This window comes from Nyctereutes procyonoides, unplaced genomic scaffold (genome assembly GCF_905146905.1).
Source record: "Nyctereutes procyonoides isolate TBG_1078 unplaced genomic scaffold, NYPRO_anot_genome, whole genome shotgun sequence".
Classification (NCBI taxonomy): Eukaryota; Metazoa; Chordata; class Mammalia; order Carnivora; family Canidae; genus Nyctereutes; species Nyctereutes procyonoides.
Window position 1 is genome coordinate 20,609,057 of NW_026575036.1, and position 14,002 is coordinate 20,623,058.

A 14,002-nucleotide genomic window follows, 5' to 3' on the forward strand; every position below is an offset into this window, starting at 1 on the left:
TTATTATTACTTTTTAATGTTTATTTATGATAGTAACACACAGAGAGAGAGGCAGAGACACAGGCAGAGGGAGAAGCAGGCTCCATGCACCGGGAGCCCGACGTGGGATTCGATCCGGGGTCTCCAGGATCGCGCCCTGGGCCAAAGGCAGGCGCCAAACCGCTGCGCCACCCAGGGATCCCTTCTTTCTTTTTTTTAAAGATGTTATGTATTTATTCATGAGAGACACACAGAGAGGCAAAGACACAGGCAGAAGGAGAAGCAGGCTCCATGCAGGAGCCTGCATGTGGGACTGATGCAGTCCTGATGTGGGACTTGATTCCTGGTCTCCAGGATCAGGCCCTGGGCTGAAAGCAGCGCTAAACCGCTGAGCCACCCGGGCTGCCCAGTTTTGTTGTTGTTTTTAAAAAGATTTTATTTTATTTGAGAGACAGCAGGTGAGCACAAGTGGGAGGAGGAGCAGAGGGAGAAGCAGACTTCCTGCCAAGCAGGGAGCCTGATGTGGGGCCTGATCCTAGGACCTGATCATGACTTGAGCTGAAGGCAGTTGCTTAACTGACTGAGCCACCCAGGCTCCCTGTTGTGTGTGTGTGTGTTTTATCCTGAGTGTATTTACTACTGGAAGCTGAAAAGAGAGCAGTGTGCAGTTAGTTATTCTTCAGTCTAAGCTGCTACTATAACCAGTTTGGGTAAGGTAAAAAAAATATATCTATTGCCTTGCCTGTGGATTCCAAATGTGAATGGTTTGACAGAAGGATATTGCCTGCGACTTTCTGTTTTCTCAATTTCTAGGCTACTCTCACTGAGAATACCAGCCCTCCCTATTCTCTTAGCCGGCAGCTAAGTCAACATAATAATGGTTGGCTCTCTGGAGTGCTCAAAGAAAGGCTTACTTCTTTATGGATTTAATATACCATGGTGGTATATTAAACATATTCTCTAATGAATATGGCATAAGAGAATGCAAGTTAATTTTATGATCTTCAACTAGTCATTAGCAAACTTCTAAATGAAGCCTACATTCTTTTTTTTTAAAAGATTTTATTTATTTATTCATGAGAAACAGAGGGAGAGAGAGAGGCAGAGACACAGGCAGAGGGAGAAGCAGGCTCCATGCAGGGAGCCTGACGTGGGACTCGATCCCGGGTCTCCAGGATCACACCATGGGCTGAAGGCGGCACTAAACCGCTGAGCCACCGGAGCTGCCCTGAAGCCTACATTCTGTATAGTGAATTCTGATTCTGTTCTCTCCCTAATTGTAGTGTAGAGGGCCCTTCCATTTTTCAGTTCTGTTCTTCAGTTTTCATATCGTTTTGGATCAGAACACTTTACTGGAGTACTACTGAGACTCCACTAATGAGAGATTAGTGATTACCTGGTAAGTAACACAATCACTTTAGTGAGAGAGCATCTTTGCTTAAGTTTTGCTGATTGGCGCTAGTTGTGGGATGGGTCAGTTTCTGAAGTCTGGATGTCATAACCAACATGTGCTGCTAATCAGAAGGTTGCTGAAAAGATTATCTTTTCCCATTTCTCTTGTCTTAATTCAAGATCCAGTTTAAGACTTACCTTCTTTATAGTCCAATATTCTTTCTTTTCGTTTGTATGTAATCCTCAAACTGTGTCTTCTGTTTTGTTTTACTAACAGTACAAGGTTGCATATGGAATATTCTATTTATACTCCTGTTTCCCTAAGTATATAGATTTCTTAAGGATGAAAGATGTTTAATAATTTGACATGGACCTTACTGGTACGGTTTGATATTTGAAAAAAAATTTTTTTGGTGGATGCTAATTATTTGCTCCACCAAGTTCTATTTAGTCTTATTAAAATGTCAATATCTTTTTGAGTTTTTTTGTTTTGTTTTGTTTTTTGGTTTTGTTTTTGTGGGCAGGGGGATGGGCTAAAGGGTGATAGGTATTAAGGAAGGCACTTGCTATGATGAGCACCAGGTGTCATATGTAGGTGATGAATCGCAAAATCCTACACATGAAACCAACATTACACTATATGTTAACTAACTGGAATTTAAATAAAAATTCGGATTAAAAAGAATAATCAAGAAAAAAGAAAGAGTGCCCTATCAGTGAGCAATACCACTATTATATATTTTTTAGTCTTAAATTGTGTTTACTATTTTTATATTCTTTATTCTGAAAATATGTAGTAATTTATTTTTTTAATTTTGTTTTTAAAGAGAGAGAGCACATATATGCATGGGCACAGAGTTAGGGGAGGATCAGAGGGAGAGGGAGAGAATCCAAGCAGGCTCTCTGGCAGGGAACCCAACTCTCCATCCTAGGACCTTGAGATCATGACTTGAGCTAAAATCAAAAGTTGGACACTCAACCGGCTGACTCACACAGGCACCCCTTAAGAGTAATTTAGTTAACAATAAAGCATTTTATTCTGATACTGCCGTTTTGTAAAAAGAATAGAGGTATGGTAAAAGTACATTAAAAACTAGATACCTGTAGATTGTGTAAAGATATTGATGGCCATAATGCCAGGATTGTAATTCCATCAGAGAAGAGAGAAAATAAGAGCAATCATAACTTTTTTTAAGATTTTATTTATTTATTCATTAGAGAGAGAGAGAGAGGTGTAGAGACACAGGCAGAGGAGAAGCAGACTCCACGTAGGGAGCCTGATGTGGGACTCGATCCAGGGACTCCAGGATCAAGCCCTGGGCTGAAGGCAGGCGCTAAACCGCTGAGCCACTCAGAGATCCCCAAATAAGAGCAATCATAAAATGTACCAGTCATGTGTAAAGTTTAAAACAAAATCTGTATTTTGTGTTTTCATGCCCCAGAGTTAACCACATATAGATGAGGGACAAAAGTCTGTATTTTAATTAAAATGTTCTGATAAGTTATACTTTTAAGTATTGTACATGTATTTTAGTAGCTAGATATTTCATTTTAAATGTGTACACATTTTCTAGAAATGTAAAGTTTTGCAGTGATCAACCTTATCTGACTCTGGTACACAGATCCTGTAACAGTATATACTCAGTGGTGGTATTTCTTAGTCATAGGGTGCTCATTTTTTTTCTTGATTCTTTTTTTAAAATTATTGTTATTATTTTTTTAGAACAGGAGAGGGGGTGAGGGGGGTGATGGCCAGAGGGGAAGGGAGACTGACTCTTAAGTAGGCTCCTTGCCCAGTGGGGAACCTGATGGTGTTGCTTATGACCTGAGCTGAAATCAAGAGTCAGATATTTAACGAACTGAGCTCCCCAGGCACCCCTTGATGATGATTCTTTTTTTAAAAATTTTATCCAAGTTTTAACTAAAACTTCAGGTTAGTTATACAGTATAAAGTTGGTTTCACACGTGGGATTTTGTGATGCATCACTTAGATACAGCACTTGGGGGTCATCACAGCAAGTGCCCTCCTCAGTACCCATTACCCATTTAGCTCATCCCCCTGCTCACAAAAAACTCCCAAACCCCAGTAAGATACTGATACTTTAGTTGACTCACCAGGAAGAGGTAACTTTAAAAAATGAAATTCTTTTTACAGGAGATTATAGTCTAATGTGTATATTTAATCATTGTATTACAGACACTTAAGCAATTAAACTATTGTCTTTTGTAAAAGAAACTAATTTTCTTTTCTTTTTTTTAAAGATTTTATTTATTTACTTGACACAGAGAAAGAGCACAGGCAGGGGGAGTGGCAGGCAGAGGGAGAGAGAGAGAGAACTAGGCTCCGTACTGCACAAGGAGCCTGATGTGGGGCTCCATTCCAGGACCTTGGGGTCATGGTGTAAGCTGAAGGCAGCCGCTTAATTGAGTGAGCCATCCAGGAGCCCTGCAAACTAATTTTCTTTTATAAAATTATTCACCAGGTGTACAGGAATTGAAATTTTATTATTTATTTATATATGAATGAGAGTGCACTCAGGAGCGTGTGCACATGCACATGTGAGTGAGCCGTGTGAGGTGCAGAGGAGGAGAGAGAATACCAACTGGGTTCCATGCCCAGTATGGAGCCCAATGTAGGGCATGGTCTCACGACCCCAGAATCAAGAGTCAGATGCTTAAACCAACTGAGTCACCCAGGTGCCCCTGTTTCACATTTTTATTTAAATTTCAGTTAGGTAACATACTGTAATACTGATTTCAGGAATAGAATTTAGTAATTCATCACTTACATAAAACACCAGTAATTTAAATTAGGATCTTTAAAATTTATCAACTTTTTAAGGTAAAGAGAAGTTATTTATTTACTAAACATTTTTACATTTAACTGATTTCTGTAGCTCCCACTAAGGTGAATACTCCCCTGGGGCATCATCAAATATGGAGTCAAACATGCAAAACTGTTATAGGACTAACTGTAGGAATTAAAATTGTAACAGTAATGCAATGTGTAGCTATTTCATGGATGCTTTTTGTTTTTAGTAGAAATTAAGTTCAGTATACAGATCGATACACTACAGAAGTGATAGTTACATTCAGCAAAATCAGTTGGCAGTTTGCCAGATAAATTCATGCTTTTTTATTTTTTAGTGTGTTAAAATATACATAAAATTTACCATTTTAACCATTAAGTATACAATTCAAGGTACCTTCACATTTATAGTACAACCATCACTACTATCCAACATTTTTCATCTTCCCGAACTGACCAATACACCCACTAAATAACTTTCCATCAGATAAATGTACATTTGTTTAGGTGTTTTTCTGTTTCCATTTGTTGAGGTATCTCCAGATTTTAGCTCTTTGATTCATTTGTTCATATTTAGCTCCTTCACAATTGAATTGATCTCTTGTTTCTTGATAATGTGTATTTTAGATGTCCTATTGAATTTTTATGTTTTTACTTTTTGCCTTGTTCTAGCCACTTTGTTTCCAATTGCTAGGTTTTCATCAAAGTTATATACTTTGACTTTCTTTGCGACTTTTTTTAAGCTTCTGTAAATCATAGGTTGATTAAAGTAGATCTATTTTCAGGTAATAACAGTAATATTCTGTTAGTTGTCTTGCACACTACCAGGCAGAAAAAGACAACTAGATCAGGAGCTTTATTTTCGCACTTGGCTAGTAAGCACAAAATCTCTGTGTAGCCATTAGGTGAGCTTAATCTTTCTAGGAGAGCCACTCCTATCCTTTGAATTTCATATAAAATGGCAGACAGAGAATCAATCTACTCAAGCCTATAGCTCTCTTTTTTTTTTAAGATTTTACTTATTTATTCATGAGAGACACAGAGAGAGGCAGAAACATAGGCAGAGGGAGAAGCAGGCACCCCTGAGGGGAGCTTGATGCAGGATTCCATCCCAGGATGCCAGGATGATGACCTGTCCCAAAGGCAGACATTCAACCACTGAGCCACCCAGGTGCTCTCTCTCTTTTTTTTTTTTTTTTAAAGATAATTTTCACAGTATAGATTCTTTACCTCTTTGATTAGGTCTGTTCCTAAGTATCTTAAGGTTTTTGTTGCAGTTGTAAGTGGGATCGATTTCTTAATTTCTCTTTCTTCTGCCTCATTGTTAGCGTGTAGAAATGCAACTGATTTCTGTGCATTGATTTTATGTCCTTTGACTTTGCTGAATTCTATATCAGGTCTAGCAATTTTTGGGGGGGAGTGTTTTGGGTTTTCTACATAGAGTATCATGTCATCTGTGAAGAGTGAAAGTTTGACTACTTGCCAATTTGGATGCCTTTTATTTCTTTTTGTTGTCCGATTGCTGAGGCTAGGACTCAGTACTAGTGTTGAACAGCAATGGTGAGAGTGAACATCCCTGTTGTGTTCTTGACCTTACGGAAAAGGTGGTCAGTTTTTCCCCATTGAGGAGGATATTCGCTGTGAGTGAGATATGTTTCTTCTATCCCTGCAGACTAGTTCATAGATTTGCAGTGTTCGTCATGCTTTGCACATTGCTTATTTTGTTATTGTCTTCATTTTACCTAAGCTTGCTCAGTGTACTTTCATTCTTTTGGGGAAAAGTTTTAATACCTTTTTTCCCTTAAGTTTGTTTATTTATTTATTTGAGAGAGCACGAGAGAATGAGCAAGATATCACAAGTGGTAGGAGGAGTAGCAGAGGGAGAGGGGGAAGCAGGCTTCCTGCTGAGCAGGGAGCCTGACGCAGGGCCTCAGTCCCAGGACTGCAGGATCGCCTACTTGAGCTGAGGGCAGACCCTTAACTGAGCTACTCAGGTGTCCCTTGAGGGAAAGTTTTTAAAAGTTCTCTGTTGTGGGAGATACAAGCTTTGAGTTCTAGAATGTAGTCACAGGAGGAAAAAGCATAGAGAATATAGTCAATGGTATTTTTGTAATAGCGATACAATGGTGACAGATGGTAGCTACGCTTGTGAGCATAGCATAATGTATAATTGTTGTACATTTGAAACTACTGTAATGTTGGTTATCAGTGATATTCAAAAAAATCGGAAAAAAAGTTCTCCATCAAATTTTTACCTAGTGAGTTTAGTATTCTTTGATGAGTTGATGATTCTCAGTTTGATTTTGGGATGACTTGAACATGGGACTGTTTATTGCCAATATAAACTGTAGGGATTTCCAGACTAAGGATGCTAGAATTTTTTTTAACATATGAGATATTTTAAAGCCAGTGTTCTTAATATTCTAGATAAAAATTACCTTACACACTAAATGTAATTCTTTTAGAGATAAGGTTAAGAAGAGACATGCCCTATGCCCTGCCTAGCTCTCAGCTTTTGGGCAAAGTTAGGATTAGAATTCTTTTTTTTTTTCTTTTTAAAGATTTTATTTATTTATTCATGAGAGACAGAGAGAGAGGCAGAGACACAGAGGGAGAAGCAGGCTCCATGCAGGGAGCCCGACGCAGGAATTGATCCCGGGACTCCAGGATCACGCCCCAGGCCAAAGGCAGCTGCTCAACCACTGAGCCACCCAAGGATCCCTAGAATTCTTTTAATATAACTCAGTTGTTGTTATGAAACTTGGGTGGCCTCTGGTGGTCAAAATAATATCTCCTGTTTTTAAAGATGTGTTTGAAGGGAGTTTGGCTTATTAATGGTGATTATTTTTTATTTTGAGAGTTTTATTTATGCAAATAATGAAGAGTTAATTATTTTTCTCCATTGATTGGTTTATACAGACAGAAATCCTTATGTCTGTACTTTTCCCCCCTCCTACAGGAGATTGTTGAAAACTTTAAATTTGATTCCTGAAAGGACTCAAGTAAGTAGTATAGTAGTTATTCTTACTTTTTTTTTTTTTGTGGGAAACTAGTAACTTTAATATTGTAGTATTATATCTAGTTAAACTATATATTATTTCCTTAGAACTCTTGTATTTTTTTAAATTAATTCCATCTTATTTTTACTTGTTTTCCTTTAGTTCATTAATTTATATTCATAACTATTGCTATCACTTGAGATGTTATTTTTCTTTTAATTAAAAATTTTTTTTTAAAGTATCACTTATTTACGTAATCTCTACACCCCACGTGGGACTTGAAATAGAAATCTTGAGATCAGGAGTCACATGTTCCTCCGACTGAGCCTGCCAGGTGCTCTGACACATTATACTTCGTGAATGATTTCCAGGATCTTTAAAAATAGTAACTTATTTTTATTATAGATGATAGAAAGTATAACACATAACGCAGTATAAATATTCACCTTCCTGTACCCAGCCACCCATTTCTTCCCAGTGTCAGGCACTGTTACATAATCTGTACATATGGATATGTATTCATACCCTATTTTTTTTATTTTCCCTAAGTGGCAGTGTATTCAACATATTAATCAACCTTTTTTTAAAAAAATATTTTATTTATTTATTCATGAGAGATAGAGGCAGAGACACAGGCAGAGGGAGAAGCAGCTCCATGTAGGGAGCCCGATGTGAGACTCAATCCCGGGACCCCAGGATCACACCCTGGGCTGAAGGCAGGCGTTAAACTGCTGAGCCACCCAGGGATCCCCCACCCCCCTTTTTTTTTAACCTAGCAGTGTATCTTGGCATTCCTTCTATATTATATATGGGTTACTTTTCTCTGAAATGGCTTGCATAATATTCCTTTATATATGAATATACAGCATTTTATTTAATCTCTACCCTCCTGACCAACATTCTAGGTTGCTTTCAGTCTTTGCTGTGTACCTGTGCAGAGTATACATAGAAATAGAATTTCCAGGTCAAAGCATATGTTCATTTAACATTTAATAGATTTTGCTCATTTTTTCCCAATCTGCACCAAATTAAAATTATACTCATTTCATTAATTATGAGAGTGTTGGCTTTTCTTACTCTAGTCGAAAGAGTTTGATTTTCTTTGCAGAGCTTTGGGTGCAAATTGGTATAACTCCATTATAGTTTTAGTTTTCATCTTCCTTATTTTGAAGAAAGTTGAGCATCTTTTCAAAAGATTAAGTCATTTTTTTTTTTGTGAACTCTCTTCATATCATTTGTACATTTTTCTTTTGGGTTCATTTTTTCCCCTGTGATTTGATTTCAGTTGGTTGCTATTATTTCTCTATTGTTTCTCAAGTAGGATAAAACTGACTTGTTTTTTAGACTGAAACCTTTGGTGGGTTCAGTAAAGGAGGAGAAATTTTGGTAATTTTTTTTTTCAAGTTTCCATCAATTCTTAAAAGACTGATTACTTTGAAATAACATTCTCCCTCTTTTTTAAGATTTTATTTATTTATCTGAGAGAGAGCATGCAGGGCAGGGGGTGGGAGCAGAGGAAGAGGGAATCCTGAGTTCATGGCCGAAGTTGAAGGCAGATGCTTAACTGACTGAGCCATTCAGGTGCTCCTGAAATAACATTCATGATGATGTGTGATTATGGACTTGGAATTCAGTTTGATTTATGTATAATGTTAAAAGCTAATTTGTAACTTAAATTAAGATTTTTCTAGGCATCTTTGAGTTCATTTTATTGGGTCTATTTGTATCAGAAAATATTGTAGATTTGTTTTTATAGAGAAAATTAAGATTGTTTATACTGTGGATAGTATCAAAAAATACTACCCTTATTTTTCAGCCTTTTTTGCTTAGCCTGAACCGTTAGAATTTTATGCTGCCAAAATAGAATGTCATTTCTTTTTTTCCCCCCTCTTATTGTTATTACCTCATAAAGGACCACCAAAAATCTTTTGACATGTATTTTTCTGAAATATTTTCCTACTCCACAAATCTACAGATTATGTGTCTGGACTTGTTGCCCAATTTTTTTGTATTACAAAGATCCTGACTTAGTACTTGTCCCATTTTTCACTTTTCGCTCATGATTATCCTTCTATATATCAGGATAGTTCATAGTTCTTGGGTTAGAACCTGCATCGTGTTCTCTTGGTTCTGCTTTGTTAACCATTTCTCATCTACTCTGGTGGTTAATGAGCTGCTGCCTACAAAAACAGCCTTCCTGTTTTTGTAAATAAAAATTTTTTGGAATATGACCACACCCCTACGTTTATTATGTATTGCTTATGGCTGCTTTCATTTTATAACAGTAGAATTGAGTGGTTGTGACAGAGACCTGTGACGTACCTGCAAGGCTGAAAATAAAAGTCTGGTCCTTTATAAAGTTTTCCAACCCCATATAAGTGACCTTTAGGGTATTTTCTGCACCCTGTGCTCATCATCTCTCTTACTTGTCTTGCTTACCTTCTTCTCCTTGTTCACACTTGTTTTCTTTTTTTTTTTTTTTAAGATTTTATTTATTCATGAGACACACACACACACACACGCAGAGAGGCAGAGACAGGCAGAGGGAGAAGCAGGCTCCACACAGGGAGCGAGCCTGATGTGGGACTCGATCCCGGGTCTCCAGGATCACGCCCTGGGCTGAAGCCAGGTGCTAAACCGCAGAGCCACCCGGGCTGTCCTCACACTTGTTTTCATCTGGACTCCGTAATGTACTGCATTAGTGCTTTACCCAGAACATGGCAGCTCTCAAAGTAGGAAGCCTCTCTCTGCATCCCAAACATGAAAAATGCTGACAGAACTTTTAATTTTGAATTTTATGAAAGTGCCTTTGCATTAAAATAAACTTATAGCATTAAAAGCAAAATTGAGAGTGATTTAATTCAGTTTGTTGATTGTGTTTTTATAGGATTGTTTATTTAAACTTTTAAGTTAAAACCATTTCATTGAACATATATAAGAGATAAGCTCTAGGAATGTAGCAAAACTAAAAATGTTATAAAAGTGTTATAGAAACCATCCACCGGGAAATAGGAATAGCATTGCTGATCACCGTTGCAAATTATTCATGAAAATGAATCTTTCTAATTTTTACTATGAGAAAAAAAATTTTTACTATGAGAATGAAGAAATATTTGTGGTCTTCTGGATCTTTTTACCGTGATGGGAACAAACTCTTTGAAGCTTTAAATAGTCTTTGAAACGGAATGTGGGGCTTTCTATTACATTTTTTTAAAAAAGAACATTTCAGAATTGTTTGGAAGAAGAATTGCCTTAATCATTCTTTTTTCCTTTTGGTCAGTAACATTTTTTTCTTAAGTATCTCTGGAAAATATTTGTGTTGAAATGTAACTATTTACTCTTGTAAAAATCTTCTCTATTGCTTCCTAATTACATAAAAAGCCATAACTTTTTGGTTCCTTTTTGTTTAGTGGCTTACAGAAGAGATGAAATGTGGTCTGAGGGACGATATGACTATGAAAGACTTCCAAGAGAACGAATACCTCCTCGAAGTCACCCCAGTGTAAGTTGCTACTGCTGTAGAATAATTGAAAATCTAGAATCTAAGTGAATTTGGTACACCAAAGCTAAGCCTCCTAATAAAATCTTTAAGTGCCAAAAACTTAACAGTCTGGGTTAACATATAGGCAGATTAAGCTTATCTTTTAAAAGTTAAAAGTTTGAAAATAAAGGGCAACATTTTATTTATGTAGATAATCTATATTTCACATTGTTTATTTAAATTTCTAAAATGGAGGATTTTTATACTGAATTGAATTTGTGAAGAAAATTTGAGTTTTTATAAAGATTGTTAATTAATGGAGTATTTGAGCACCTGCTCCTACTATTGGATGTCCCCTATTTTCTCAATTCCTAAAAATGTTTGCAAATTGGATATGTGAAATTATGAAGTAGGGGCAGGCAGGCAGCTTTTAGTATATTGCCCTACTGCTTATCTCTGTTGCTTTGAGAATTAGGAATTTTAATTAGGCCTTTTTTCAGGGAGCTTGCTATTTTTCTTATTAATGTATTCTCAGCACCATCTAGTGTGTGGCACATAGTAGGAGTTCAGTGTTTATTGGGTGACTATATACACTCTCTCCCCAAAATATTCTGCAGTGACCTAAGGAAGAGTTTGGGGAGGGTTAAGAAGCTGTCAATCTTAAACTTTTGCACAGGCCCTTTCTAAGTACCAGGGGATTTGGGTTGTGGTGATACTATGTGGATATATTATGGATTCATTATACACTATCAAAGGCACAAATATTGGTTTATACGTTTTTACTTCTAAGTAAGTCCCACAACACGCTTAGATGGGTGATACTACTTTCAGCATTATCATTTGGCCTGGGTTACAGCTTCGGCTGCAATTGATCTAAAATGATAAAAGATGAGCTTTTTGGTTTTTGGTTTGAAGGAGACAAAGGTACAACTGTTTTTGGTAGTCCTAACTTTGGGTTCATCCTGACACTAGCTGCCTCTACCATGCCACCTAAGTTGAGATCCCAACCCCAATAAGATCAAAGTTATGTACCTGAGGTGCACTCATGGGGAAGTGAGTGCTTTGTCTGCCCTGGTCCCCAAGATTGGCCTTCTGAGTCCCATCTCCGATAGAGGTTGCTGATGACCTTGCCAAGGCCACTGATGATTGTAAGTGTCTAAGGATGACAGTGTAACTGACCAGAACAGACAAGCCTAGTTGAAGTGGTATTTTCTGCCTCTGCCCTGATTGTCAGAGTGCTCAAGGAACCCCCACGAGACTGGAAGAAGCAGAAAAACATTAAGCACAGTGGGAATATCAGTTTTGATGAGATTGTCAACATTGCCCAACAAATGCGTTACTGGGCTTTAGCTAAGGCAACTAATGATTGGAAGGGTCTGATCTTTAGCGAGAGAATTCTGGTAATCTAGAATTACCAATGTTTAGCTAGAGATTCTCTGGAACTATTAAAGAGATCCTGGGGACTCTTAAATAATCTGTGGGCTGCAATGTTGATGACCACCATCCTCATGACATTAATAGTGCTGCAGTGGAATGTCCAGCTAGTTAAGAACTACTACAAAGGAAAATATTTCCATAAAGAATCGTTTGACGACAACAACAATAAAAACAGAATTAAAACTGGAACAAAGAGGCCTACCATTTTTCAGAATGGGTAAACTTAATTATTACTATATGTCATTTCATTCCAGATTTTATAGACTGTGTTTCTAATTAAATTTTCAATTAAATTCTTTTAATTTGATAAAATACTTTATAGTTTACTTAGGAAAACAAAGTGACATAGATGATGTGGGAGTAATGCAAAGATGGGAAAGGGATCACTTTAGGAAAAAAATTTTTAGAACCCCTACCTTTCCAAGGATATATCCCTTTAGGAATTTGTATTTCAAGGATACTTAAGAGAATTTTCTGTGTGGTTATGCCAACTGGGTATATAGTTGGATTTGTTTTAGTTTGTTTTCAATTTCCAGGAATTTCCTTTTTTTTTTTTTTAGATTTTATTTATTCATGAGAGACACGGAGAGAAAGAGGAAGAGAACCAGGCAGAGGGAGAAGCAGGCTCCATGCAGGGAGCCCGATGTGGGACTCGATCCTGGGTCTCCAGGATCACACCCTGAGCCTAAGGCAGACGCTCAACTGCTGAGCCACTCAGGCGTCCCAGCCTTTTTTTTTTTTTTTCTAATTTTTGTTTTTAATGTAACACATGACTCCAAATTATAAAATAAGATACATTTAGGGACTCCTGGGTGGTTTAGCAGCTCAGTGGTTGAGCGTCTGTCTGCCTTTGGCTCTAGAGTGTCATCCTGGAGTCCCAGGATTGAGTCCCACACCAGGCTCCCTATGGGGAGCCTGCTTCTCCCTCTGCCTATGTCTCTGCCTCTCTTTGTTTCATGAATAAACTAATAAAATCTTTTATTCTTTAAAAAAAAGGTACATTTAGGGAAGGGAAGACTTTTAAATGGTCACTTACTATAATTACATATTTAACTAGTTTCTGCTTACTGTGAGGGGTTTTATATTATAACCTTCTTAATCTTCAAAACAATTCTGAGTGTTGAATGGTATATTTATAGAACTCTGTAGAGTGTTGTAGAAGCCATAAAATGTAGACAGGAATTTATTTATTTAAAAGATTTTTAAAAATTTATTCATGTGAGGCAGAGATGTATGTAGGCAGAGGGAGAATCAGGCTCCCTTCGGGGAGCCTGATGCAGCTTTCAGACTCAGGACCCCAGGATCATGCCCTGAGCCGAAGGTAGATGCTCAACCACTAAGGCACCCAGGCATCCCTGTAGACAGGGATTTATATACAGAAACATAATTTCAGACAACAGTGGGAAATGTTCACAATCAAATCATGGAAAAAGTTAGATGTTATATCATATATTACACCATTCTGATTATGCATGCATGCTCTGTTGTATCATAGAAAACACTACAGTCAAGTTGGCTTCCAGAGATAAAACTGGAGGTCAAGGGATCTTCTAGGAGGCTGTCAGCTATTGCTAGGGAGGGATTCTAGTTAAGAAAGCTGGGGAGGGGTCAGTTTTAAGGTGGGAGTAATCAGTTTATCAGTGTCCTAAAGACAGAAGGGCCCTTCAGATCTCTAAGTTACCGTGTAAGAATGGGTTAGAGAAAGTTCCTCCTAATAAATAGCCTTTGTTTTTTCTGAAGGGATAGCAATCATCCCCTGAAAGGCAGGAGGTAGAGGGCAACTTGAGTCCCGTGTGTTGAATTTGGAGTAACCATTGTTGATATCTCCTCACCAGAAATGTTTAAAAAGACTGTTGCTAAGGGGCAGTGAGCTTGTGCACTGTAAAGATAGGGGTACCAGTCTAC

At 37.5% G+C, this 14,002-nt stretch overlaps 1 protein-coding gene and 1 pseudogene across 12 annotated transcripts in view; both read left to right on the forward strand.

Moving 5' to 3' along the window:
- The window catches only part of PPHLN1 (periphilin 1), a 142,967-nt gene that overhangs the window by 6,020 nt on the left and 122,945 nt on the right, over positions 1-14,002 (forward strand). For 7 of the 12 annotated variants that reach the window (XM_055318936.1, XM_055318934.1, XM_055318933.1 and 4 more), the window contains 2 exons: positions 7,140-7,182; positions 10,590-10,681. In XM_055318936.1, the coding sequence (XP_055174911.1) occupies position 7,182; positions 10,590-10,681 (93 nt within the window). In that variant the 5' untranslated portion in view covers positions 7,140-7,181. The remainder of the gene's footprint in view (positions 1-7,139; positions 7,183-10,589; positions 10,682-14,002) is intronic. The other 5 variants (XM_055318945.1, XM_055318943.1, XM_055318938.1 and 2 more) reach the window with 1 other exon arrangement.
- LOC129505691 (60S ribosomal protein L12-like) lies at positions 11,641-12,209 on the forward strand (annotated as a pseudogene).